At 48.6% G+C, this 25278-nt stretch overlaps 1 protein-coding gene and 2 long non-coding RNA genes across 4 annotated transcripts; all 3 read right to left on the bottom strand.

Moving 5' to 3' along the window:
- Window positions 1-1912: 1912 nt before the first annotated feature.
- On the bottom strand, window positions 1913-10117 carry LOC146756134 (uncharacterized). 2 transcript variants are annotated; one of them, XM_085524847.1, is made up of 19 exons: window positions 9992-10117; window positions 8824-8896; window positions 8576-8696; window positions 8311-8390; window positions 7980-8105; window positions 7630-7709; window positions 7250-7361; window positions 6850-6939; window positions 6505-6609; window positions 6169-6321; window positions 5860-6011; window positions 5445-5592; window positions 5142-5279; window positions 4846-5022; window positions 4434-4589; window positions 4181-4282; window positions 3961-4063; window positions 3663-3722; window positions 1913-3396 (listed from the first exon to the last, which is right to left on the bottom strand). In XM_085524847.1, the coding sequence occupies exons 3-19, from the start codon at window positions 8676-8678 to the stop codon at window positions 3248-3250; spliced, it is 2034 nt and encodes a 677-aa protein (XP_085380973.1). In that variant the 5' UTR covers window positions 8679-8696; window positions 8824-8896; window positions 9992-10117; the 3' UTR covers window positions 1913-3247. The 2 variants fall into 2 exon arrangements, with proteins under 2 accessions (XP_085380973.1, XP_085380972.1); XM_085524846.1 differs by lacking the exon at window positions 9992-10117 and adding an exon at window positions 9269-9547.
- An 8154-nt stretch (window positions 10118-18271) lies between these two features.
- On the bottom strand, window positions 18272-20903 carry LOC146756133 (uncharacterized). The gene is made up of 3 exons (XR_014937620.1): window positions 19932-20903; window positions 18928-19230; window positions 18272-18438 (listed from the first exon to the last, which is right to left on the bottom strand). It is a non-coding gene; the product is annotated as an uncharacterized LOC146756133 (long non-coding RNA).
- A 2374-nt stretch (window positions 20904-23277) lies between these two features.
- Window positions 23278-25278, bottom strand: LOC146756132 (uncharacterized). The gene is made up of 2 exons (XR_014937622.1): window positions 25186-25278; window positions 23278-23573 (listed from the first exon to the last, which is right to left on the bottom strand). It is a non-coding gene; the product is annotated as an uncharacterized LOC146756132 (long non-coding RNA).

The following is a 25278-nucleotide window of genomic DNA, read 5'->3' as shown; positions in this document are numbered from 1 at the left end:
CGTCCACACTCCGCTCCTGGCACAACCATCTCCATCCTCACCCATCTGCAGCCCTTCCCCACCCCACTGCAGAGCAAAGTGGGTACCCAGGGAAGAGCAGAGGGTCAGCAGACGTTGCAGTTGGGATTCAGAGATCTCTGCAGGGAAGCTCAGGGTGAGCCAGGTCAGATGCGCAGCTCCGGCTGCTGCACAAACAAAAGAGAGTGGATTTCAGAGTCTTGCTGCCAAAATGCTCCCCAAGAACAGCAGGGGATGCCCAGCGCCAGGGAAGAGGGGACCCTGCATGGGGATATCCCAGAGAGCGGGCAGGGGACAGACTAAGACAGCAAGGTGAGAGGAAGGCACTGAGGGACCAGAAAGCTGCAAGATCCCCTCTGCCCTCTTCGCCCTCCAGGCTCCTGGCCCCACTCAGTGCAAACCCACCCAGGCCCAGGGATGACAAGTCAACACAGGGCACTCTCACCTCCTGCAGGATCTGGGGAGCACCAAGCCCGAGGCTCACCTGGAGGCAGTGAAGATGTGCTTGGAGTTGGTGCAGATGGCGTTGATGGGGCTGCCCTTTGATCTCCCCAACTGGGCCGAAGTTATCCATGTTCCAGACTTTGATCACGCCTCCTTGGTACGCACTCAACAACATGGGGCAGCCAGGGATGAAGGCCAGGGTACAGACCCAATCTTTGTGTGCTCTTGGGATTTGCTGTAGGTACATGGCAGAGCAGAGATCACAATCAGCCTCATGCACTCAGCTGCAGGGCTGCAGATCATCCACTGCTGCCCCAGAGTCAATCCAAATCACCAAGCTGGACGCAAGACTTGGGGCCTGAATCCTCTTCTCAGAGAGTAACATAGCAACTGATGCTCCAAGCCTATGTCCCAAGGGGAAGTGGCAGTTCTGGGTGCCCTTCAGTACACACCCATAGGCACACAGAGCCACTTGGCACACACACTGCCAGATCCCCAGGCTGCCTTTCCAGGATAGCAGGACCTAGACCAGGTCCCTCAGCCTTCCTCCTTCCACACTTCCACATACCCTCGATCACAATTCCACATACCCTCTATTACACTTCCACATACCCCCTCAGTTACACTTTCTTATACCATCAGAACAGTTTGTCCCATTCAAACACCTTTAATACCATATAACGTTCCCTTAGCAATCCGTATTGTTCAGTTATAAACAAAAAGTTACTTTCTCTTTAACCCTTTTTCCTTTGTACATGATTCCACTATTTATACCCTCAATTAATGATTCATACTGCATGTGATGTTATGATGTGGAATATGGACAGCAACAGCACAAAACCATGACACAGTGTTACCGACCCAACAGGCTCCGACCTTAGAGCCGCTCAGGGCTTTGCTAGCAGATCTCAGCAAGGAGGCTCCCACCTCCGTCTTCAGCACTCCATGGGAAGATTGTCGGGGTCACTGAGCTGCAGCAATACAACAGGGCTGGCAAAAATGTTCTTGGTTGGTGTGAGAGAACCTGAGCTGGGGCTCATCCAAGGAGATTCAGCGATCACAGCTTCTAGTCCTGCACTTCACACATAGCTCCAGGCAACAGCAAATTAACTGTCCCTAAACACTGCAAAAAGAGGATGGATCCAATTGGATGGCCCCTGAGATAGACAAAACTCAACACCCAACACAAAACACAGTCCTCTCACCTGCTGGTCAGCAAACAACAGAGCACAACACACACCAGCATCCAGGACTCGTGCAAAAAAAGAAGAAAAAGAAATTGCTAGATGGTGTTTCTCAGAAACACAGAAGCACAAGCCAACTGGAAGATAGCTGCAATTATTCTTGAAAACAATGTCCTTTGTTATCTTGATGTGGCCAGTGTTGAGCGAAGCAAACAAAGTCAACCCAATTTTCTTACATTCAGATTAATCTGCAAGGCACAAAGTAATAAAGGTATGATTTTTATTAATAAACTGAGTGTTAGCAGCTGTCAGAAGAATGAATGTGTCACACACAGAGGTAAACTCCCACAGCAAAACTAGATGTAACATTTCCTATCTGTGTTTCATCCTCACAGGAAAAGCCTTTCTTCGCAAGATCTCCTGGAAGAGAGATGGTAAGAGACATGAAAACTGAAGGATCCGAGCACAGCTCTCCAGTAGCTCCCTCTGTACGCAGATGGTCGCAGAGACAAAAGGTCAAGTCCACTTTTGGAGGGAGCTTGGTGATGTTTACCACTAACGTTACACCACCTTCAGGTAAGTCTGCTCGCTTTCACATCCTTACAAAAGTGCATGAAATGGATCAGCATCCGCTTCTTTGGTTGACTGTTGCTTTTACTCTGAGGTCAAGTGATACAGGCTTTGCTGGTGATCTTCTCTACTCTATTGCTGTGGGTTTTTAAAATTACTATTTTTCCGCTTCAAAACATGCAACTTTGGCACTGTTTTCCCATTTCCAACAATGCAGTGAAATCCCGGTCTCATTTGGATGACAATAAGATGAACCACACTGCATTCTGAAGAGTACAAAACATGCTTGCTCTCTCCTTGGTTCTTGTGCACGGGGACACTAACACCAATTCAGTTCAAAGGAGAAATTTCCTCCAGTGACTCTTGTCCCCATGTCTTCCTTCATCTTCCATTATTTTGTTGTTGTGTTGCTGTTATTAGTAGTATTAGAAACAGTATTGTTGTTAATGAAGAGTCTAATGTCATCAAAGAAAGTTTGCAGAATCCTTTCTAATCCGGTTTTGAATTGCAAACTCAAAAGCAAAGATCTTGAATTCTGGATTCCTGGCTCTCCAAGACATAGGCAAAGAAAATGTGTTTCTTTGTCTTTTTCCACATGACACTTATGTCCAGGCACACAGCACTATAAGCAAGCAGGAGCTTTGCTGCCCAGCATTCCGGCTTTGCAAAAGCTAGAATAAACCACAACTTTTCTGCTTGCTTGTTTAAGTTCCAAGAACTCATATGAGGAGTTACAATTTAGTCAGTGTAATTATGATCAGTTCTGCATCTGTGTGCATACGTGCTGCTCTCTAGTGGTCATATTCTCCAGATCTTCCTTCCAAAGGCTTTCAATTGTGCTTTTCAATTTAATTAATCGCTAACTACAGACCCAGTTCTAACCAGCTTGGTTCCTGTTCTTTCTTCCAAGATGTCTGTGCTCCAAGGCTCCCGCTGTTGTTCAGGGGGTCTGTCTTGCGTGACAGGAACACATGTCCCAGCAACGTTGCTGTACAGGTGTCCTAGCAACGTTAATGAACAAGAATTATCCCTCAGAAGGCTATGCAGGACCAGCGGAAAAGTGCTGGGAGCCTTCTCCGTGCTGGTGCCGCCTTCTGCCTTTGGTGTCTCAGCTTCTGGATGGTCTCAGATGCCATAGAACAGACTGTCAGATGGGGGTCATCTTCCAAAGGCTGAAGGGCTGCAACAGAAGGAAACAGAGCAGAGATGGGACCCCCAGTCTACAGAGAGCCACCAGCTTCCACTCTGGGCCTTGCCAGCCCCACTCCTTGCTTTTCCTGGCCAGGAGGAGCACGGGAGACTGACGGGTCAGTGGAAGACACTGCTCAGGACTGCCATGAATGCTCCTCTGCCCCTGCAGCATTTCCTTGCAGCAGGGCAAAGCACAGCTGCATGCTGCCCAGCTCTGTCCCCAGCCCCAACACACACAGCACTGCCCTCACTCACCACTGCAGAGTTCATTCAGCATCTCCTCACTCTGCTCCCTGGCGTGCTTCCCAATCAGCCCTAGGGAAAGAGCTCTGTCAGACACCCACTCCCCAACATGCTGCCAGAAGCTCAGACCCCAACCCCGCCAGCCCAGCTGCTTCCCCTTCCATGCTGCAGGCAGGGACGGCACCTGAGGGGGGACCTGAGCAAGGCACCCACTGTGGCTACCGGCATGGGCAGGCTGTACCTGGGGGCTTCAGGGCTGTGCCTTCCTGCCAGGGCAGGGCCCAAAGAGGGACGCAGGGGTTGGGCTCACCAATGAATCTGACAGCCTCGCATCGCAAGGAGGCCTGAGAATCCTCCAGGTATGGCAGGCTCTGCTGCAGGTACCCTTCCACTCCCTTTCTGTCCTGCTGCAGCTGAAGAAGAGAACAAGAGCATGGGGCTTGCAGAGCAGCCACAGCTGCTGCTGCAACCCCTCCTCCAGCATCCCCTTTCCCCCAGCAAAAAGGTGGGGGCTGTGAGATTGTCCTCACCAAACACTTCATGATCCCCACTGTGTTCTTCTGCTGGGTCTGCTGCTTGAGCTCCTTCCACTTCAGGAACTTTGCACAGGACACAAGGGCTTCCCCAGATGCCTGCAGAACAACAGATGCAGGGACATGGCACCACACACACAGACACACATCCCAGTGTCTGAATGCTTGCTGAACTTGCTCTCAATTGCACATCACAGCTGAACTGTCAGCACACCACTGCCTGCACACTGCTCAGCTCTGAAATTCGTACCTGTGCTACGCTCAGGGTCTCGTCACTCATGTGAAAGAGCAGAGGGTGCAGGGCCCTGCGCACGATCTTCTTCATGCTTCCCTTCTGAGACCACAGCACAGAATCCATCACATCCATGAAGAGGCGGATGGAACTTTCTCGCACTTCAGATGATGCCTGAGGGAGAACAGGAGGACCTCAGACCTCAGCAGCACACTCTCACTGCCCATGGTGAGCATGAGTGTAGGCTGAGCCCCAGCACAGGGGCCTGACATCACCAAGAACAACCAAGCTGCACTAGCAGGGACACGGCCAGCAGTGCTACAGAGCCCACAGGACATGTCATTCCTGAGAGCCCAGAGAAGGAAAGAAAGGAGAAGACGCTCCTGTCAAGCACCCACCCGCAGAGCTCAGCCTCCCACAACAGACTTACGTGATTAAAAAGAGGCAGGATCTTCTCAGCCAGCTCCAGAGCAAACGGACTGGCATGCCTCTTCCCCAGATGGTGCATTGCATTCCTGAAAATATTCAGCACCTTCACAGTAATGGCTGTGTTGGCAAACAGCAGGTTCTCCATGACGCCTGGAAGCAGGGCCCGGATTTCAATTGCCTGTACAAAACACACAATTTCCTTTCCATCAGGAGGACAGATGCCAAGGCACAGTGTTGCCCATTGCCCCAGCGCCAGGCTGTCAACATGAGGCCTTCGTTTGACAAGGTCCTGCTCACCGTCTCAGGTCTATCAGACAGCAGCACGAGACATCTGAGCACCAGCCAGAGCACTGGCAGGCTTTCCACATTCAGAAGCTTCTGGAGCAGTGCTGGCTTACACAGCTCCTTCACCAGCTCTTCAGTGGGAGGCATCGCCTGAAACCAACACAGCAGTGAGAGGCAGGCAGAGGCAGCAGGACATCCTGCACCCTGCAGCTCCTGGCTGCTCTGGCAGCTCAAGGCAGGGCACTAGGGAGACACAGCCCAGCCTGAGCTACCAGTGCTCTGTAGGAGAGCACGGTGCATTGTCCAGTAACTCACAGTCAAGCGAAGGAGGCCCAACTCCTCTGTGCTGATGCTCAATATCTCACACAGCTGTTGGTCCTGTAGAACACTGCTGAGCTCATCCCAGATCCGCTTGGATGCTTCCAGCAGGGTCAGCACACTCTTCAGTATGTCCAGGGTAGTGCTATAAACAGAGAGCAATGCTGCGTCAGCAGGGCTGCCTTAGCCACAGCACCATGGCTCAGGCAGGAGCCTGATGGGGGGCTCTGGGCTGCCATGGTTGGTATTGGCTGCTGCAGCCCTGAGCTGCCCACCAGCACTGGAAAGCACAGTGGGATGGAGGGCCTGCTCCTTGGGATGTCCTGCAGCTTTCCTTGGCTCTGGCAGCCAGACCATTTCTGAGCCCTGCTCTTCACATGGAACAAATGTGTGGGGCTGTCTGGGCTGATACCTGTCCTTCTGTGGGAGGTCGGTCAACACACTCCTCAGCACATCCCTGGGAAACTGGACGGTCAGCATATCCAGCACTGAGAGCAGGATCTGCTGAACTGATGTGCTCTGGATCTTCAGGTTGGCGTGGATGAATCCCAGAATCTCTGGCACCTGTTGTGAGAACACAGGGAGACTGCTGCTGCCACTGGACTGCAGCCATTTGCCTCCCAGGCTGTGTTATTACTGCCCTTCCCACAGCTCATTGCTGCCTTCAAATGGCTTCAGTTCCCAAGAGCTGTGGCGGGCAGGGTTGCCTCACTCTGCTTACATCCATCAGCCAGGTGCCAGGGTTTCTCCGAAGCACATCCAGCATAGTCTCAGCCCACTTCTTCTCATCAAAACCATAGTTCCCAATGATCTTCTCCAGGGTTACAAGGGCAATGTCTGTCCTCTGAGAAGGGGCAAGGTTTTTTCCAAGGGGCTGCAGTAAGAAGGAAAAAAGGAGGGAAGGCATGTTAAACAGAATGAGAGAATAGCATCTGGAGCAGGATGAGCACAGGCAAAAGGAAGGATAAAGACCCTCCCTTCATGTCAAAAGCATTCTGAGGGTTCACACCTGAGCCGCAGCTTTTCTCACAAGTACACAATTTTCATGTCTCCTTACCTGCTGCCAGAAACTGCTGGTCATGAAGCCACTAAGCTTCCAGATGCGCCCCAAAGCCCTCTCACACACAGCCTGTGTCTTGGAGATGCTGAAAGGCAGCAGCACCTGTGAGGAGAGGAGCTGCTGGTTAGCCTGGGAGCTGCTGATGCCCACTGCAGGTCTGCTGAGCTCCTAGCTGGAATCACAGCATCCATCCAGGCTTCCCCTGAGCTTAAGCCAAGCCCATCATGGGGCTACTGCCGCCAGGGTCCCTTGCTGGCTCCAACTACTGCCAGTGCCGTTTCCATGGAGTGGGATAAACTACTAGAAGGGAGCTGTGGGGGCAGAACTTCACAATAGACAGACCTCCAAGATTCCCTGCAGCCGACTCTTGACACTGGCAATGGGACAGACATCTAGCACAATCTGCAGCATGTCGTCCATAGCTTCCAGGGTCTGTAAAGAGAACAGTGGGTTGTGGAAGTCTTTCAGGGTTCCCTTTCATACCCAGTAGACTGCTGTGAACCCCTCTGGCTGCCAAGGAAGGATACCCACAGATCTGTGCACAGGGGCACCCTGCAAGGCTGCTGCACTCAGAGCAGGCTACAACACAGGGTGTTTGCCAAGCCCAAGGCAAGAGTGAGAGGGGTGAGGGCAAGCAAGGCTGCTACCTTGTCCCACAAACATCTTGATAGATCTCTGGACACAAGTAATGCAAGCGGCAGCCCAGAGGCATGGGGTCAACAGTAGACTGCCCAGTACATACCTGGTTGTAGAGGGAAATGTTCAAGGCCCTGGCTGGAGGAAGATAGAAGACGATGCTGCAGCACACCTTGAAGAGATGGAGTATTTCTTCCTCTGTAACTGCATTAACTGTGCTGCAATTAGAGAGACACTGATGCTAGGAGCGGTGCCTGGGTGCTGAGGCAGGGCTGGAACAGGTCCTCCCCTGGGCAAGGCTCCCTGAGAGGGATGGGGAGCCCTGCCAGGAGGTGCCTCCTCCCCTACGGGGCTGCTCTGGGTCAGAGGACAGTCCTGATGTCACCAGCTTTGGGGCGAGGGCCAAGACTTAGTGGGGAGCTGCATCAGGGCCACCAGGATGGTGCCTGGGGGATGTGCTGGCAAAAGCAGGGGCTGGGCAGGTACCTCAAGGCAGCAATGGTGTTCATGCAGCAGTATCTCAGGCCGGTGCTCAGCTGCTCCATGGGCTCCTCACGCAACAGAACCTGCAAAGCACAATCAGGATGGCACCTGGCAGCTGCCAGCACCCAGCAACAGCAAACCTGCCACCGGCCGCTAGGGCCTGAGTCGCCCCAGTGGCCCTTGACAAACACTGGCACACTGGTGCTGCTGTCCACCTCCACTGCTGAGCTCTCAGCAGCACCTGGAGTCCCATCTGGGGCACTTGGGTGTCTGTGCATCATTTCCCTGCCTCCCTCTCCCCCTGTCCTGTCCTTCTCACAGGGTGCAGCTACCTGGGTGCCATGTCCCCTCACCTCAATCTTCTTGCACTGATTTTTCAGCAAGCAGAAGATATCATGGCTCAGTGTGAGGCTCGTCTGTCCAGCCATGCTGCACAGTATACAAATGGAATTGAGGAACTGCAGCTTCTGCACCAGATCCTGGCAAGCACACAGAGACCGAGGAGTGTGAGTGGGGACAGCCATGGCCAGGGGGACCAGGCGTTGCGGGGTGTGGAGCAGCACAGGACAGCTGCAGGACAGCAGCAGCTCTGCCCGGCCATCAGCCCTCCTGCAGCCTGAAGGCAGAGCCAGAGGGACCGTCTGGAGATGCAGGTATAGCCACGATGGAGATGGCTGCTCTTACCATTTCCATGCTGATGGTGTTGGCTTGGATGAAGTCCACTGCCTCCTGTTCCACATCAGACAGAGGCAGCAATTCAGCATCTGAGCAAGGAGAGAGACCAGTGCTATAGAGGGGCCAAAGGCAGGCGGGAGCAGAAGGAGCTCTGCCCTCTCCGGCCCTGGGCTCGCTCCCCTGGCACAGTCTGCCCGTGACAAGGGTTCCTGGTGTGGAGCAGGGGGCACTCGCTGCCCCAGCCCTGCCCACCCCGCTTTAGAACCTCACTCACCAGCATGCAGAGGCATCACCTCCGTAACTTGGTAGGGCTCCGCTGGAGATCTTCTGTCCTGGGGAGCCCCACTCTCCTCCCCGGCCATGCACGCGACGCCCATCACAGCAGCTGTGACGTGCTGGAACAGAACGGAAACACATTTCTGTTTTCTGTATTCACACAGCACAGTATGGGTACAATTCGTCAGAACTACCCTCGCATACCCTGCGGCAAAACCATGTGCGGGGACAAAACATGGCACGTACCTGGCAGTGAGATCACTTCAAGCTATCTGCAGCAGTTCCTTGTCGCTTTGCTCAGATGGAATGAGAGCAAAAGCTGCACCGAGGCAGTGGGCGGAGGGTGAGGAGAGGAGAGAGAAAGAGCAGGTCAGTGAGCAGGGCTAAGACATCCATGGAATAACACACACAGCACAACCGTCCCATCCGCTTGCTGCAAGACATGCTGAGTCTCAGGCTACGTGATGCCTGTCCACCCAGCAACTTTACAATGCTTCCACTACTGAGCAAAGACAATGGAAGAAGCACGGGACAGGTGCCAACTTTACTGATACCCCCTTTGGAACGTGTGTACCAGGGGAAAATTACGTCTGATGGTCAAGAGTAAGCAATACGGTGCTGTGAGCTCCGACAGCCAGCAGTTCTCAACACCTCACTGCCCACCCATCCATCCCACGCCAGCTCAACTTACCTACAAGCTGCTGCACACGACGGTGTGAAGAAAAAGGCAATAAAGGCAATAACTAAAGGCACTAACTAAAGGCACTAACTAAAGGTACTAACTAAAGGCACTAACTAACAACACTAACTAACAACACAACACTAACTAACAACACTAACAACACTAACTAACAACACTAACAACACTAACTAACAACACTAACTAACAACACTAACAACACTAACTAACAGCACTAACGGCACTAAAGGCACAAGACCAACAAGACAACCAACCACTCCGACCACTAGCTCACCCACAAAGGAACACAGAATGCACCGCTCCTCCCCTCATTCCAGCCGCTTATGACATCACCAACGGCCAACAGCCTGGTCCACCATGACCCCCCACAAGGCGGGGAGCCAAGACCACGTGGTCACATCTGATTCCAACACGGCACCACAACATTCCAGGACTCAGTGTGGGCTTGGAATTCTATCCTGGTGTGGCAGCGCAATGGGAGGTGTTAGGGCACAGCTGAAGAGCTGACAGACAACGGACGTTTCCAAAGGAGGGTGCCAGATTAACTCTCAGCATTCTCTTGCGGGGCTCTTAGGAATGCTTCAAACCCATTTTCACTGCCTAGCTCATTTCTAGAAAGTCCAGTTGAGAAATGCTCACTTTGTCTGGGGAACGCCTCAATGCATCATGAATGAAAAATAAAATAAAATGGGCACGCGACCCTATGAAACTTACCTCTCTGCTCTTGTTGTCAGCCAGACACCTCAGATGAGCATGACGTGTCCCTGCTCCTGAATGAAGATTCACCCAAGTCTGTGTTCCTCTCTGCTCCATCTCTGGGTCTAAAAGAAACACAGACAGAGATGATTACAAGATCCTTTGTGCAGACGAAAGACACGGGTGCACACGAATTCTGATTAGCAAGAAATACTACAGTCCCAATGGACTGCTGTGGTAGTACTTGAATCCTCATTTGGGGCTGGAGCTCAACAGGTCACACATCAGAAATAACACAAAGTGCATCTGGAAGACGTGTCTCAAAGCCCAGAAAATCCAACACGGGAGGGGGCTGGACAGTGGACCACAAGTGTCCATTTCCATTGCAGCTCCCTGTAGAGAACAGCACCAATCAGCAGGCGTGAATCAATTCATTCACAAGCTGCACAATGACTCTGTTCTTTACATGATAAAGAAACACACAGAGATTCCTGACCAAAAAGTTGGGAGTTAATAACGACCAAAGAGGTTCCTGTTCCTACGCCTCATCCTCTCACCCCAACTCCTGGGTGATGCCCACAGGCTTCAAGTCAGCTCTCAAATCCATTGAACTCCAGTCACAGAACTCCATCAAAAAGGATGTCACACATGTGACACTTACATACATTTTGCATCAGAAACAGTGATGCCAGCAGGAGCAGAGAGGTGACTGTCCCCCTGTACTCAGCACTGGTGAGGCCACAACTCGAATTCTGTGTCCAGTTTGTGCCCCTCACTGCAAAAAAGACACTGAGGCATTGGAACGTGTTCAAAGAAGGGCAACAAAGCTGGTGAGGGGTCTGGAGCACAATGGGGCCATATGAGGAGAGGCTGCAGGAGATGGGAATGTCCAGCCTGGAGAAGAGGTGGCTCAGGGGAGACCTCATTGCTCTCTATAACTTCCTGAAGGGAGGTTGCAGTGAGCTGGGGGTCGGCCTCTTCTCTCGTGTCATTACTGATAGAACTAGAGGGAATGGTTTCAAGCTGCGGCAGGAGAGGTTCAGGCTGGACATTAGGAAATATTACTTCTCAGAAAGGGTGGCCAGGCACTGGAATGGACTGCCCAGGGAGGTGGTGGAGTCACCCACCCTGGGGGTGTTCAAGGAACGTCTGCAGAAATCCCTGCTGAAATCCTGACCTCTGCCACAGGTGGCTGAGTGACACAAAAGCTGTGTCCTTGGTTCCCGGCCTTACCTTCACATGCTGTTCATCTTGCTCTGCAGCTCCTGTTCTGAATAATCTTCTTATATTCCCATGTGATGTACCCTGAAATACATCATTTAGTGAGTCTGAACAAAACATAAGACATTAATTGGAACTGTGAAGAAATGTTTTTTGCACTTTACTTGGAGGATGTTACATGCTATACCTTCTTTTCTCAATTGTAACACATGATTTTTTGTAAAAAGAAACATAGCAAGTCAGCTCTTCAGTGTGCATATTGATGAAACTTGGTGAAATACAACTTTAGAAAAAGGCAATTTGAAAATTTAAATATTCTTATCAGAATCTCTGCTATTAGTTACCGTTCCCATGTTCTGATTTGATGATGATTCTCTCAGAGCTGTTTTGTCACTCCCCACCTCAAATGCACTTCAAGTGCTTTAGGAGCATCACTGGAATTTTGAATAAACTCGATATATTTTAGGAAAGCTGCTACAGATGCACGACTGCAGTACTTTGGAAAAATATAATCTTGATTGAATGCTGAACAGTGTTATTTAATTATAATCCAGGTAATTAAATTAATTAAACCAAGGGAATCACCTCCCAGTCAATCAGCTCCCAGCACGGAAATCGCTTCCCTGCCAAGCAGATGCAACCAACACAAGCTGCTACATCACTCTAGGGCCCCACTGAGTCTTCCCAAGGGGTCTCCAAAGGCTTCCCTGTTGACTTCTGGGAACCTGGGAACACTCACATGGAAGCCAGTGCCCCCTAATGTGCCCCAGAGGTTTCTCAGGGCCCCGCAATTAGCTCTACAGACATCCAGACATGCCCCAGAGAAAGTATGTGTGCTGTAGGGAGCCCAAGAGACATTCCAGGGCACCCTAGTACTCCTCAGTGCGCTCAAGGGTTCTTCACCTGTCTCTAAATATGCCCTATTGGACTTTGTTTTCTCTTCTGGAGCCTTCCTTACTTCTCAGCTTTGCTTTCTCATGCCATTTATCTCGCTCCACAGCTACTGCTCAGAATATTCTTTCTTGCATTCCCACATTCCAACAGAATCACAGAATTGTAGGGGTTGGAAGGGACCTCTAGAGATCATTGAGTCCAACCCCCCTGCCAAAGCAGGTTCCCTACACCACGTTGCACAGGTAGGTGTCCAGGCGTGTCTTGAATATCTCCAGAGAAGGAGACTCCACCACCTCCCTGGGAAGCCTGTTCCAGTGCTCCGTCACCCTCACTGTAAAGAGGTTCTTGCACACATTCGTGCGGAACTTCCTATGCAGAAGTTTCACCCCATTACCCCTAGTCCTGTCCCCACGCACTACTGAAAAGAGACCAGCCGTGCCACTATGGCCCCCACACCTCAGGTATTTATAAACCTGGATCAAATCCCCTCTCAGCACCGCCAACGACAACCCTCTGCACTCTGCCAGTCAGACAGTTCTTGACCCAATTCACTGTACACTCATCTATTCCATGCTTCCTCAGCTTTGTTATAAGGATGTCATGGGGGACAATATCAAAAGCCTTTCTGAAATCAAGGTAGACTACATCTGCCACTCTCCCCCTATCCACCCAGCCAGTGACATCTTCATAAAAGGCCACCAGGTTGGTCAAGCACGACCTCCCCTTGGTGAACCCATGCTGAGTACTCCTGATAACCTGCTTTACTCCCAGTTCTCTGGAGATGGCATCCAGCACAAGCTGTTCCATCACATTCCCTGGGACAGAGGTGAGGCTGACTGGCCTATAGTTACCTGGGTCCTCCTTCTTGCCATTTTTTAAAGACCGGAGTGACACTGGTCATCCTCCAGTCTTCAGACACCTCCCCAGTTTCCAAGGCCTCTGAATGACTACAGAGAGCGGCTCAGCAATGACCTCCACCAGCTCTCTCAGCACCCGTGGATGCACCCCATCAGGTCCCATGGATTTATGGACCTTAATGTTTCCTAGGCACTCACGGACCACCTCTTCCCTGACTAAAGGGAAATCTCCCATTCCCCAGACTCTCTCATTAACCTCCAGGTTCTGGGATTCCTCAGGGAATGCCTTTTCACTAAAGACAGAAGCAAAGAAAGCATACAGTATTTCCGCCTTCTCAGCATCCTCTGTTACCAGGACCCCTTCCTCTGTTACCGACCCCTCCAACCCCCCCTTGTTTTTTGTTTATTAGCAAACTGCTAACATACTACAAAATAATAGCACTAATTACATAAGTAACATCATCATGCCAGCATCCCGACCACCTGCTTTAGAGATTTCTCCTTCATTTTGTGTAACACTTCAAACACTGCAAAGAAACAAAGCAAGTGCAGAAACAGGACGCCACTTCCCTCAGGATTTTACAGTCTCATTCATGTCTGACAGATGGAGGCCCTGACAACAAGAGCTGTGTCTGTCCATAACAAGGACTCACCTCTGCAGGTGCAGGGGCAGCTCTCAGAGAAGCCTTCTTCATTTCTGCTTTCTTCTCTTTTTGTCTTTTGTCTGGGAGCTGGTGTCAATCTGCCTGAGGGAAGGGAGGCCCCTTCAGAGGGATCTAGATAAGCTGGATCAACCTCACTGGGCTGAGGTGAATGGGATGAGGTTCAGTGAGGCCAAATGCCAGGTCCTGCACTTTGGCCACAATAACCCCATGCAGCGCTATAGGCCTGGGGCTGAGTGGCTGCAGGACTGTGCAGAGGAAATGGACCTGGGGCTGTTGGTCGATGCTCAGCTGAACATGAGCCAACAGTGTGCCCAGGTGGCCAAGAAGGCCAACGGCATCCTGGCCTGTATAAGAAATAGTGTGGCCAGCAGGAGCAGAGAGGTAATCATCCCCTTGGACTCAACACTGGAGAGGCTGTGCCTCAAGTCTTATGTTCAGTTTTGGGCTCCTCGCTACAAGAAAGTCATTGAAGCACTGGAACTTGTATGTGGAAGTCTGTCCCTTGAGCAGCTCCCATTCATCATCAGCTCCCATTCTGAACCCCACTGTGCAAAACTTCTAACTTCTACTGCAGATGGCTGCAGTCACCAAAGCTCAGCCCACTATCCAGGTATCAGCCTTCTCCCTTCTGTTTTCCATCTTAGCCCATAGTTTTGCTCCCAAAAATGGAACTGCACTCCAACAGTCAAAACACAAACTAATACATCACTTTCACTGCTCCTTCCTGCACCCCCAAATTAATGGTTACCTGACATCCCCTACAGCACAGCACCTGCTCACAAGTATCATTCAAACTCTATTCTTTCATACTTCTTGAGAGAGGACAGTAAAAACTCCCTTCTGCATGGCACTAAGGACAGTCTGTCCCCATCACATCCCTCTGTGTGCTGAAAGCTGCCATTGGATCTCTTGCAGCCTGCTGGCTGCTGCTCACAAACACAGGGAACTGCACCACACTGATTCTAAAGAGAGAAAGGAAGAAATGCTGGTGGGAATGGGCACCCAAGGATTGCAGAGATGCTCCAGATTGTGCCAGAGATGGAATCTCAGAGTGCTGGGACATGATTGATCACTAAGGAATACACTTGGAAGCACATTCAATCTGCAGAAGCTGTAATTACTGGGCACAGTCAGCTTTCCTATGGCTCAGCTGGAGGAGGCGGGTGCTCTCACACATCTGCTCAGGGGCTTCAGCTGAGACACTTGCACAATGCTGGGATCATTCTGATGGAAACTATGTCTTCAGATACCATGGTTAAATCCGTCCAAAATGATCAAGCGGAGCCTTAGCTCTTGAGCAGCACTTCTTCCCCACCCTTCACTACTCCAAGCAGCTCCAACAAACTTCTCAGAAGAAATCCAGGCCAGCACAGACCTGGCAGACCAGAACCAAGTGCAGCCTGTGGGACGGCAGTGCCCACTCCTTGCTTCCACCCTGCTCCAGCAGGTTAAGGAGTCTGAGCATCACTGGCCTTTGACAGCTCAAGACTTTCAGCACCTCATGCCAACATTTCTCACTAAGATACACCTCAGGCATTGAATTCTCTTCTCACTACCTCCTCCCAGTCCTTCCCTAGGAACAGAAACCATTCAGATTCTACAGCAAACTACAGCATCTGCACTGCAAGAGCACACTGAACCACCTGCAACAGTGAAACATGGTTTTGGAGAGTGGGTTTGAAAACACACCTTTAGACAGCTGTCTCCCTGTAGCCAAAAGGAAACCAAGCAGCAAAAGATGAGTCCAGCCTGAAACATGCCCATGCTACTAGCCCAGGTTTTTCACAGTGAATGCAGAATCCATCCTGTTCTTGAAGTAACTAATGACCAGTGGGTCTCCCCTTGCTCCACCCCTTCTCCTTCAAAGCCAGAAAAAGAAAGAAAAAACAAGCAGAAGAAACCCAGACGTACCTTTCCACACACAGAGCAGAAAGTGGAACAGCAGTTGTCTCCTTCCTGAGACATGGTGGGGAGCATCCCAGAGGAAGCCCAAGTTCTTTGCTTCTCTCCACAGGGACTTCAAGCACTCTTGGCAAGAGCTGCTTTGGTTCTTTCTTCAACTGCTTCCAGCACCAGAATCTCCTTTGGAAAAGGATCCCTAAAGAAAGAATCAGCAAATGAAAAAGAATGAGCAATAACCACTTTCCCAGTTTTCTTCTGACATGCAATTAAGACTCACGACTTGGGCAAGGTCTTAAAATCAGCTGGTTACAAGAACTGTCCCACAATATATCCAGCTTCTGTACAGCTGCCGTTATTTCTGACAGCGAGTGTAATCATAGAATCATAGAATGGCCCGGGTTGGAAAGGACCTCAAGGATCATGAAGATCAATCACCTCCCTGTCCCTGCTGGCCATCCCCTCTTCTGATGGAGCCCAGGGGACCATTTGCTCTCTGAGCTGCAAGAGCACGCTGATGGCTCACGTTCTGTTTTTCATCCACCAGGACCCCCAGGTCCTTCTCTGCGGGGCTTCTCTTAAGGACTGCTCCTCCCAGGCTGTAGAAATGCCTGGGATTCCTCCAGCCCAAGTGCAAAACTTGCACTTTGCTGTGTTCCACCTCATTAGATTCACCTAGGCCAACCTCTCAGTTGAGCTCCCTCTGAATGGCATCCCTTCCTTCCACTGCATCAGCCGCACCACTCAGCAAACAGCAGAGGGTGCACTCCATTGCATCATTGGTGTCACTGATAACCATGTAAAAAAGCACTGGTCCCAAGAACTGGTCCTGAACACCTCCAGGGATCCCACCACCTCCCCGGGCAGCCTGTGCCAGTTAATTCTGTGGGCAGAACTGCCAGTATGAAATATTATGCTATCGTGACAAAGAAAGAGAAGAAAAGCAAAATTAAGACTAGCTGACAAGCCTTGGCAGGGTGTTCTGCTCTCCTTAAATTTATACCCATTATTCAATTCTCTTTGGAGCTGTCTCCATGCCTCTCTGGAGTTTGTTCTTTGAGAAGAAGCAATTAAGTAAGCTCTCCAATGCCAAAGTGCATACACTACTCTAGGGCTTTCTCGTCTCTCCATGGATCAACAAGGGTGACAAGCCAGCAGAATATGATGAAGAGCCTCATGCATACTCAGTGTAAAAAAAAAAAAAAGGCAATTGTTGCTGGGAAGAAGGTGCATTTGCATTTGTGTCATCTGCAGAGGGTACTGCAGAAATGGAAAGTCTTCCACTGGAGCAAACAAAGGGCTCTCATTTATTGCAATCAAGGCCCAGCGTGTGGATCTCAGAGATCAGACCTACACCCTGCAGCAAAACAGAGACCTGCGTGGGAAAGTTCAGTTTCTCTCTACATCTGTGTAAGAAAAAGCCCACCATGGAATGACAGCTAAGTAAACATCCCTGTGACTCGTCACAGGTCTCTTCTACACTTGGGATCACTGCTACAAAAAGAGCTGTTGACATCATCTCTCGTGGCCAACCTGAGAGAAGAGCAGGAAGGCTGGGATGCTCTTTTTCCTATCTTTCCCTTGATTTCCTCTATATCTTAGGGACGAATCACAGGACAGAACACAGAAATCAAATGGCTCTACAAAGCAGATTGGCCAGTTCAAGTCAAAACAGCCACTGAAAACACCCCAGATGCTGTCTGACAACAGCTGGACTGTCGGGGAGTCAGGTGAATGCAGTCTGCTGGCCCTGGGCAGGAAGAGGACAGCCCAGACTGTCACATACCTTTCACTGAAAGCTGATAGAGCATTTTATCCCCCTCACACATGCACTGACAACTTACAGCATCATCCATTGAGACGCTGTGAATTTTCAGGGTGTGTTTCTTCCCCACAATTTGCAGTTCATAATTTTCACTGGCCTTGAGCTCCTTCCCATCCTTCATCCACCCCACAGTAGCGCCTGTGTCTGAAAGCTCAGCCTGCAATTTGGCTTCCTCATGCAGCCGAGCGGAGATCTTTTCTACATCTTTGCTCTTATTGGTAAATCTCACTGCAGCACCTGTCAGGAGCAAAGGCCTCGTTATTTCAATTTAGATCAGGCTAACGTGGTCAATGTTTCCTGCAAGATCTCTGAAAAAGTATCACCTTCTGTTCCTGCACTCATCATTGTGTCACTGCTGAGCAATTCAAGATATTTAATTTGGTCTTCTTGCCGGATTTACTAAGTAAAAATCAACCAAACATCTCCTTCTACTGATTAATAATGCTCTAAACATGCTTCTGCAGAGGTTTCCACCCAATGACAAACAGGTCCTCCCATCATGAATGTTTATTTGTTCTATTTTGTCATGCAAAGCTGATTGATAGAGATATTATTGGAATGATTGCTCCCCTACTTCTAAACTATTCCAGTGCAATCAGAAAGGCTGTCTGAACCTGGAGCTGAAAGTACTGCTCTATGGTGATGCAGTGGTAAACCTGCTGACTGAATGCACTGGCCAAGAGCTGTGAACTGCAGACATTCATCAGCTGGCATGAAGCAATCTGGTTCAGATACCAAGCAGCTGGGTAGACTGGCTTACCCTACACTCAGTGCTATCATGTTTAGGTCATTACCAGGACTCACATCAGTCCATGGGATGCATTTTCAGGTATTTGGTACAGGCAGTGAATGCCTGCAGCCCCAGTTCTAATCATCAGATCACAGCAACTATGCCTTGACTGTAAGAGGAAAGGAGAAGGATCAAAGCAAACACCTCTCACTCTCATCTTGCTGCTGACATCAACATTTTCGGCAACAAATTTCACTTCTGCTCCACCATCATTCTTGGTGATGTTCTTTATGATTAGGCTGTGAGTAGTTTGGGTTCTCTTGATGATGCAGGTCTCGCTTTCCTGTAAGACTTTACCACTGAGGTACCAAGTGCTGCAACACATTGTTGTAAGATCAGTAGTAAACATGGCATCCCCTCCAGGTACAGCTTCACCAGTTGTTAGGGGGGATTTCACAGCCAGGACTGGTTCTGAGGAAGAACAACATGGATGTCTTAATGCTCTTTAGATGCAAGTCTGGTATCTCATTTAGAGATGGAAGATTAAATCATAGGAACATTTCTACTTCTCCCTTTGCATGAGTGCTGGAAGAAGAACTTCTATGCTTAAGATCTGTTACAGAAAGTTCTGCCTCTTGCACATGTGTGATATCAAAAGATAAGGATATTCATGTCTCTGTCACAGAAACAGAACTTGTATCACTTTAGTGGTAGCTGGAGGTTGACAGGAGAACTAGTAATAAAGGAAAGCCTTTGGTGTGTTAATGCACTACTATCCTTAAAGTCAAAGGAAACATCTTTAAGGAACCAACACTGCTGCTCAGCACACACTGACCCATTTCCATTGGGGTTTTTGTGCTTACCAAGGTGCACGCTCCCTGGGAAATCCAGAGACGGGCTCTGTCCATGCGCATTGACTGCAGACACTCGGAACTGATCATCAGCCTCTTCAGACAGATTGCTCACCGTGAACTCTGGGACGGGGACATGAGACTCGTGGCACCTCACCCACGTGAAGCCAGTTAGTTTCTTGCGTTCCACAATGTAGCCATCGATTGGAATGGGGCGTTGCATCTTCGGAGGGGACCATGCCAGCGTCACTGACGTTTCTGTTTTATTTTTCACCACGGGGTCAGTTGGGGGCTGGGTGGGAGGTTTTCTGGGAGCTGAAAAGAAATAAATTCAGAAATATTAGCATAATGTCATGTAGGCTGGAAAAGACCTTCAAGATCAGCAGACTCAACTTTCAGCATGACCTACTGAGTCCCACCATTAACTACTGTGCTACCTGAGGACATACATGACAAGCTTATTCCTGCAGGTATTTGCATAGTGAATATATTCACCCTCTGGTTGCTTTGGAACATTTTAGAGGTTAAAATCCCATCAGACTTTTTCACTGTGTGCAGCCACTGATACAGGCAGGAGGCTGGGAGTTACCTGATGGGCTCTAGTTACAGTCTACTGACACAGTAAAGGATTGATTTCATTTCATTTTGGCCATCAAAAAGTTTGGAGTCTGGTTTAAGTCATCCATCTAGACTCCAATTATAATCATATGGAGAACAGCGCATTTAGGAGAACTCATCTCATCTTAATAAACCTGAATGAAATCACAGAATCATAGGATCACGGGAGGGCTTGGGTTGGAAGGAACCTTCAAGATCATTAAGTTCTAAACACCCTGCCATGGGCTGGCTGCCCACTAACCAGCTCAGGCTGCCCATCACCCATCCAACCTCGCCTTCAACACCAAGGACAGGCACCCACAGCTTCTCTGGGCAGCCTGAAATGGAAGCAATGAGCCACATGTTGAAGATACTCAAACATTCATGACTGTAGAGAGAGCCAAATACTCCATACATACTGCCTGCCTGGTCAATGGTATTAAAATGCCAACAACAAACTCATCCAGCTCATTGAAAATGGTGTGAACAAGGCGTACAGGATTCTTCCAGCAGCGAGTTAGATCTGCAAAGTGTAAAAATAGGAAATCTCAATGCAATGCAATTTTCCCTCATAACATAAATAGACACATAACTGTTTTGGGGTGCACTGTTACCAGCCTGTCAGTTGCTGTTGGTCAGTGCTAGATGCCAAAGGTCCCACTAACATAGCATGAAGCCGAAAGCTAGACGCTGGAATCAGATCTCCTGACCTTACCATCAGAAATCGAGATGTCATATTTTGCTCAGAGGTGCCTGCTTGTAGGAGGGACAGCTTCCGAGCTTTTTCTGCTCCAGGAACCAGCTCCAGCTTCAGGATTTAAACAGCAGTCAGAAATTAAACTGAGCTTTGTCACCTCCATCAAACAGAAGGAGTGGTTGGGTGGTACAGCTTTCCAAATCACTTAGAAACTGTCACAACAATCAGATGCCTACCTTTTCTTTTTGAACTTGTTAATACATAGAGCTTAATAGCATCAGAATGCCCCAAGCACTTCAGATAACACGACAGCTGTAAACCCTTCTTTCAGGATTCCTTTGTTTAACCACTGAGTAACTGTAATTCAGTGGTGCTGGTGGGAGAAGGGAAGTCCTAATCTTCCCAGATGGTGAATAGAGCTGATGTTCACATGCAGACTGGTGCTGCAGCACAGCCAGAAACCACTCATTTGGGAAACACAGCACCAAGAAAATAATGGGAATAGCTTCATAAAATCAGGCAGCTTCACCCAAATTTCATTTCAGGTCCATTATTCTTCCTATTTTCAGGAAGAAAGGTTTTCCCTTTTTCTTGTAGTTTTATTTTCTTTTCCTTTCATGCAAGCAGCTTTGTAGCTTAAAAAATTGTTTTCTAATCACCTCCTGGTGTGGACAAATCACACAGGTTTGACTCCATGTTTTACATAGTTAGCATTTTATATTTGTTCCAGTATGGAACTGTACAGCCATAGAATGGCCTGGGTTGAAAAGGATCTCAAAGATCATCCAGTTCCAACCCCCTGCTATGTGCAGGGTCGCCAACCACCAGACCAGGCTGCCCAGAGCCACAATCCAGCCTTTCCTCATAGGAGAGCTGCTCCAACCCTCTGATCATCACAGTGGCCCCTCCTCTGGACCCACCCCAACAGCACCACAACCTTATTGTCCACAGAAAGCATATAACCCTCATTCAATTGCCCTTCCACTCAGCTTAGAGCACTGCTAAAACCAGCATCTTCACCTTAGCTCATCACACTGCTGCAGTTCCTTTTACAAGGATTTCACTGGCAAAAATTAAATCAAAGCCATCACAAGGGATTTAGCACAGTTACGTGTTACTGGCTACGAGAGCTGTCAGCACAGTCACCTGTCAGGCTTTGCTGCTGTTCTCTTTATGTAGAGGCACAACAAGGTTCAGACACCTCACAGTGCAATTCTCACTTGGACTGTAAAGAAAAAGGAGGCTTGAAAAGCAGCGTGTGGAAAACAAAGAAACAAGAATTAGAACAACAGTGGGGCCATGGCACTTGTAGGAATTGTTCTGCCTTTAACAGCAGAGCTTTTCAAGAAGTATGAGGGCATTGCAAACCAGACCAGTTTGGACAGATTAACAACTGCAAGTAGTGGGTTCCAAAATTCCAGACATGAAATCAAAGATAGAAAAACTCTTCACATTTTCATCTCTCAATTTTTCGTACATTGTGCATTACAGTGCAAACAAGTCTTCACATACAACTTGGAAGCTAAAGACAAGTCTGACAAAACAGACTGCACAAAAATGATGGATAATTAACAGAGCAAATTGCTCTTTCAAAAACAGAGTTTATGTCTTCTGGTCATAACACTTCAGAAGCCTCAGAGGCTTCTTCTCCTTTGTATATTTTCATTAATCTTAGATTTTGTTTTCATTCAATGCGACCTCACTAAACAAATATTGTCTAAGACCATGAGTATCACATAAATGTGCAGATCTCAAGCTGCTCACTTATCTAGTACCCTTGGCATGATGCTTTATTTTCCTCGGCTGATCATCTAGATTGTGCCTGTTGATTGTGCAACAACAGCCTGTTGGTCTCGATTACCTGTGAGAGGCTCTAACTTTGGCCAGGAAAAATCATTTGAGGACAAGTAATTCTCTTGGAATCAGTAAGGCAGTCTTCCCATTCTTTCTTACCAGCACCCATCTTACATGTTAATAAAGGATTCTGGAAATCAGTTTGAAGATCAAGAAACAATTCAGTTCAAGCATATGCAATCACAGGATTTGTACGTCACCTGCAAAAGTCATTTTATTCTATCCACAATCTCATCCTACATGCAGTTCCTTAGAGGGTTCCTTAGGCACACCAATCCCATGCTCCTATTACAGACCCTTGCATAAGACAGGTGATATACCTACAAGATTATCTACAGCTTAGACTATGAAAACAGGGAGTCTAGCTAGAGAAAATTATCTACCTGTGCTTCTGAGCAATCTGTTAACCACTCTCATACAGTTCAGGCCAATCCAAACAAGATGCAATGACATGTCAGCCACAGAAACAGCTTGATTTTAAGGAGTTTGTTTGGACAAGCCCCTGTTGCATACGGTGGTCAAACATGCATTACTTGGGGGCACATTGTATTTGATTTAACACATCCTCTTACCTCTGGCTTTGCACAGAGTCCAAAGTCTATCAGCTTCAAATTGTCAATCAGCAGATTTTCCCGGTGGATGAGAAAGCAGTCAGGAATGATTTCCACCCAAATGCCCAAGGAAACATCTTTTCTCTTCTCTTATTTCCTGCTGTGGACAGTGGTTCCCAGTCTACTCAAAGCTCGCTCGCTCTCGCTGTCTCAGAGATCTTCACTGACTGCTGGCAAGTTCCCATCTTCCAATATCCCAGGTGGGAAATACTAGCTTGTATCTGTTGGAAAGGACCTGGGGACTAGGAGGACAAGTGGTGAGAGACCACAGGCTGAATGCAAGCCAGCAGTGTGCTCTGACAGAAAAGAAGTACAACAAGATCATCAGCTGCATTAAAAAGCAGCACAACCAGACCAGGACAAGTCATTCCTGCTTCAACACTCACTGGACCACATCTACAATACTGTATCTGGTTTTTGGCCAGGAAGGATAACAACCTGAAACAAACTCTGTGGATGACATCCAGCCTGTGCAGGGGTCTGAAGCTCCCACTCAGAGAAGAGAAGCTGGGGAGAAAGATGTTTGTTCAGGGTGCAGAGGAACCTCATGGCAGCTTCTCAATGCCTACGGGGTGGGGAGAGGGGGTGCGTATGAAGATTGACTGAGGCTCTGGCCAGCAGGTCACGATGGGATTGTGACAGGAAACAGTCATACACCTAAACAGCAGACTAGATAGAAGGAAATAGCTTTCCAAGCACTGAACATATTACCCAGAGAGAACATGCAGCCTCATCCCTCGCAGAAAGTGATGATGAGAGTGGGAAAAGCTCTTGAGAAACTTGGTCTCACGATTCCCAGAGCAGCAGGTTCAGGCACAAATCTCTACAAGACACCTCCACACCCAGTTCCTGTCCAAGCCCATAAATCCATCAGCTTCTCAGCTGGAAGCCAGTTGCTTCTAAAACATACAGACAATGATTCATTTTTCAGAGGGGAAAGGTTCCTTAGATAGAGGGATTTCATAAGATGCCTAGGAAAATGCTCGTGCTGTAATGATTTGCTTTACTGAGTGATACCAGCAGCTTACAAAATGCCAAGCTCTAACCTATTGGTGAGGAAATATTCAAGCCTTCCAGTACCTAACCTGTGCTTCAAGACTTCAGTGACAGAAAATCCATTGGATGGGGCCAGAGGAATGCATCTCACCCCATACCCTCTGTATAGCCACCATTTGTTTAAAGGATCACTCTTCCTTGAGGCACAAAACTAGAGCAGGTTACACAACAGACTGACACCACAAGGGCTTCTCTCCCTTGTGCTCCTATTACAAGGATAACAACCTGAAACAAACTCTGAAGCAAGTTCTATGGATGACCTCCAGCCTGTGCAGGGGGCTGAAGCTCCCACTCAGAGAAGAGAAGCTGGGGAGAATGATCTTTGTGACAGAAAATCCATTGGATGGGGCCAGAGGAATGCATCTCACCCCATACCCTCTGTACAGCCACCATTTGTTTAAAGGATCACTCTTCCTTGAGGCACAAAACTAGAGCAGGTTACACAACAGACTGACACCACAAGGGCTTCTCTCGAGATACAAACTGCAGCAAAGAGCATCACAAAAATGTGAAACCAACACTCAGATCAGATCTGTGTCTCTGCTCCACTCATTAGGAGCATCATGTTTTACTCCCCTTTCAGAGGAAGATACTTCTTCAAGGATAACAAAATCCAGCTCAGCTACAGAACACAGTACCACATAGCAATAAATATCTAACATTTCCTGTAGGGAAAGAATCCTAAGCACAAGTTATTGTCTGAGTTTCAGCTGGGACTGAATTATCTTCTTCAGTGTCTGATATAATACTACGTTTTCATTCTAGAGAAACAATGGAGATAGCGCAGTGATGCTTACAGTTGCTGCCAGGCAGCGTTGTACAGAGCCACAGTCAATCTCAGCTGAGAGCCCAAGGAAGTGAGAAGGAACAGAACTAGGACAGCTGACTTAAACTGGCCAAAGGATATTCCATACTATATGACATATTGTGGAAGGAGTTTTGAAGGGGGTATAACTTCATGTAAATCTCTTCCACTACTAGGAGGCTAACTGGACACTGATTGGTAGGTGGTGAGCAATTGCTTTTGCATTCATCATAACTATTATCCTTTTCTCTATCTCAGTACATAATTCTATCTCAACCCATGAGTTCTACTTTGTGTTACTTCTCCCCCCTTCAGTTCTCTCCTGCAGTCCACTGGAATGGAGTGGAGTACTGTAACTCTCTCTGCCAACAGAAAAATAAAAACACATTCATTATTATTTATGGAAGACTGACTGCAGTTCAGGCTCACTGGTTTGAGGTCTCTGGGCATAACCCTGACTGTGAACAGAAGCAATTGCTGAAACAGTCTGTCAAAAAAAGACTGGAGCTTCCTCTTCCAAAAGGCGGTCCTTAGAAACAATGCAATCAAACAGCTTCCCTGTAAGATAAGGTTATCTGAAAATGCATTTAGAGAGTATCAGAGAAAGATAAGTAAGAAAGACAGCACAGAAAGCAGAAACTATTTCTTACCTCTATGACTATAAATATTTCTTTGATGTCTCTCTTACGTGATCCAATGGGCAAACATGTTGATGACTTCAGTTCTTCATGGCATCAATTTCT

Source organism: Coturnix japonica, chromosome 28, assembly GCF_054131305.1.
Source record: "Coturnix japonica strain WE chromosome 28, WE-NBRP24, whole genome shotgun sequence".
In the NCBI taxonomy this organism is placed as follows: domain Eukaryota; kingdom Metazoa; phylum Chordata; class Aves; order Galliformes; family Phasianidae; genus Coturnix; species Coturnix japonica.
Note: the sequence above shows the minus strand (reverse complement) of the source record. Positions and strands in the feature narration are given on the sequence as shown.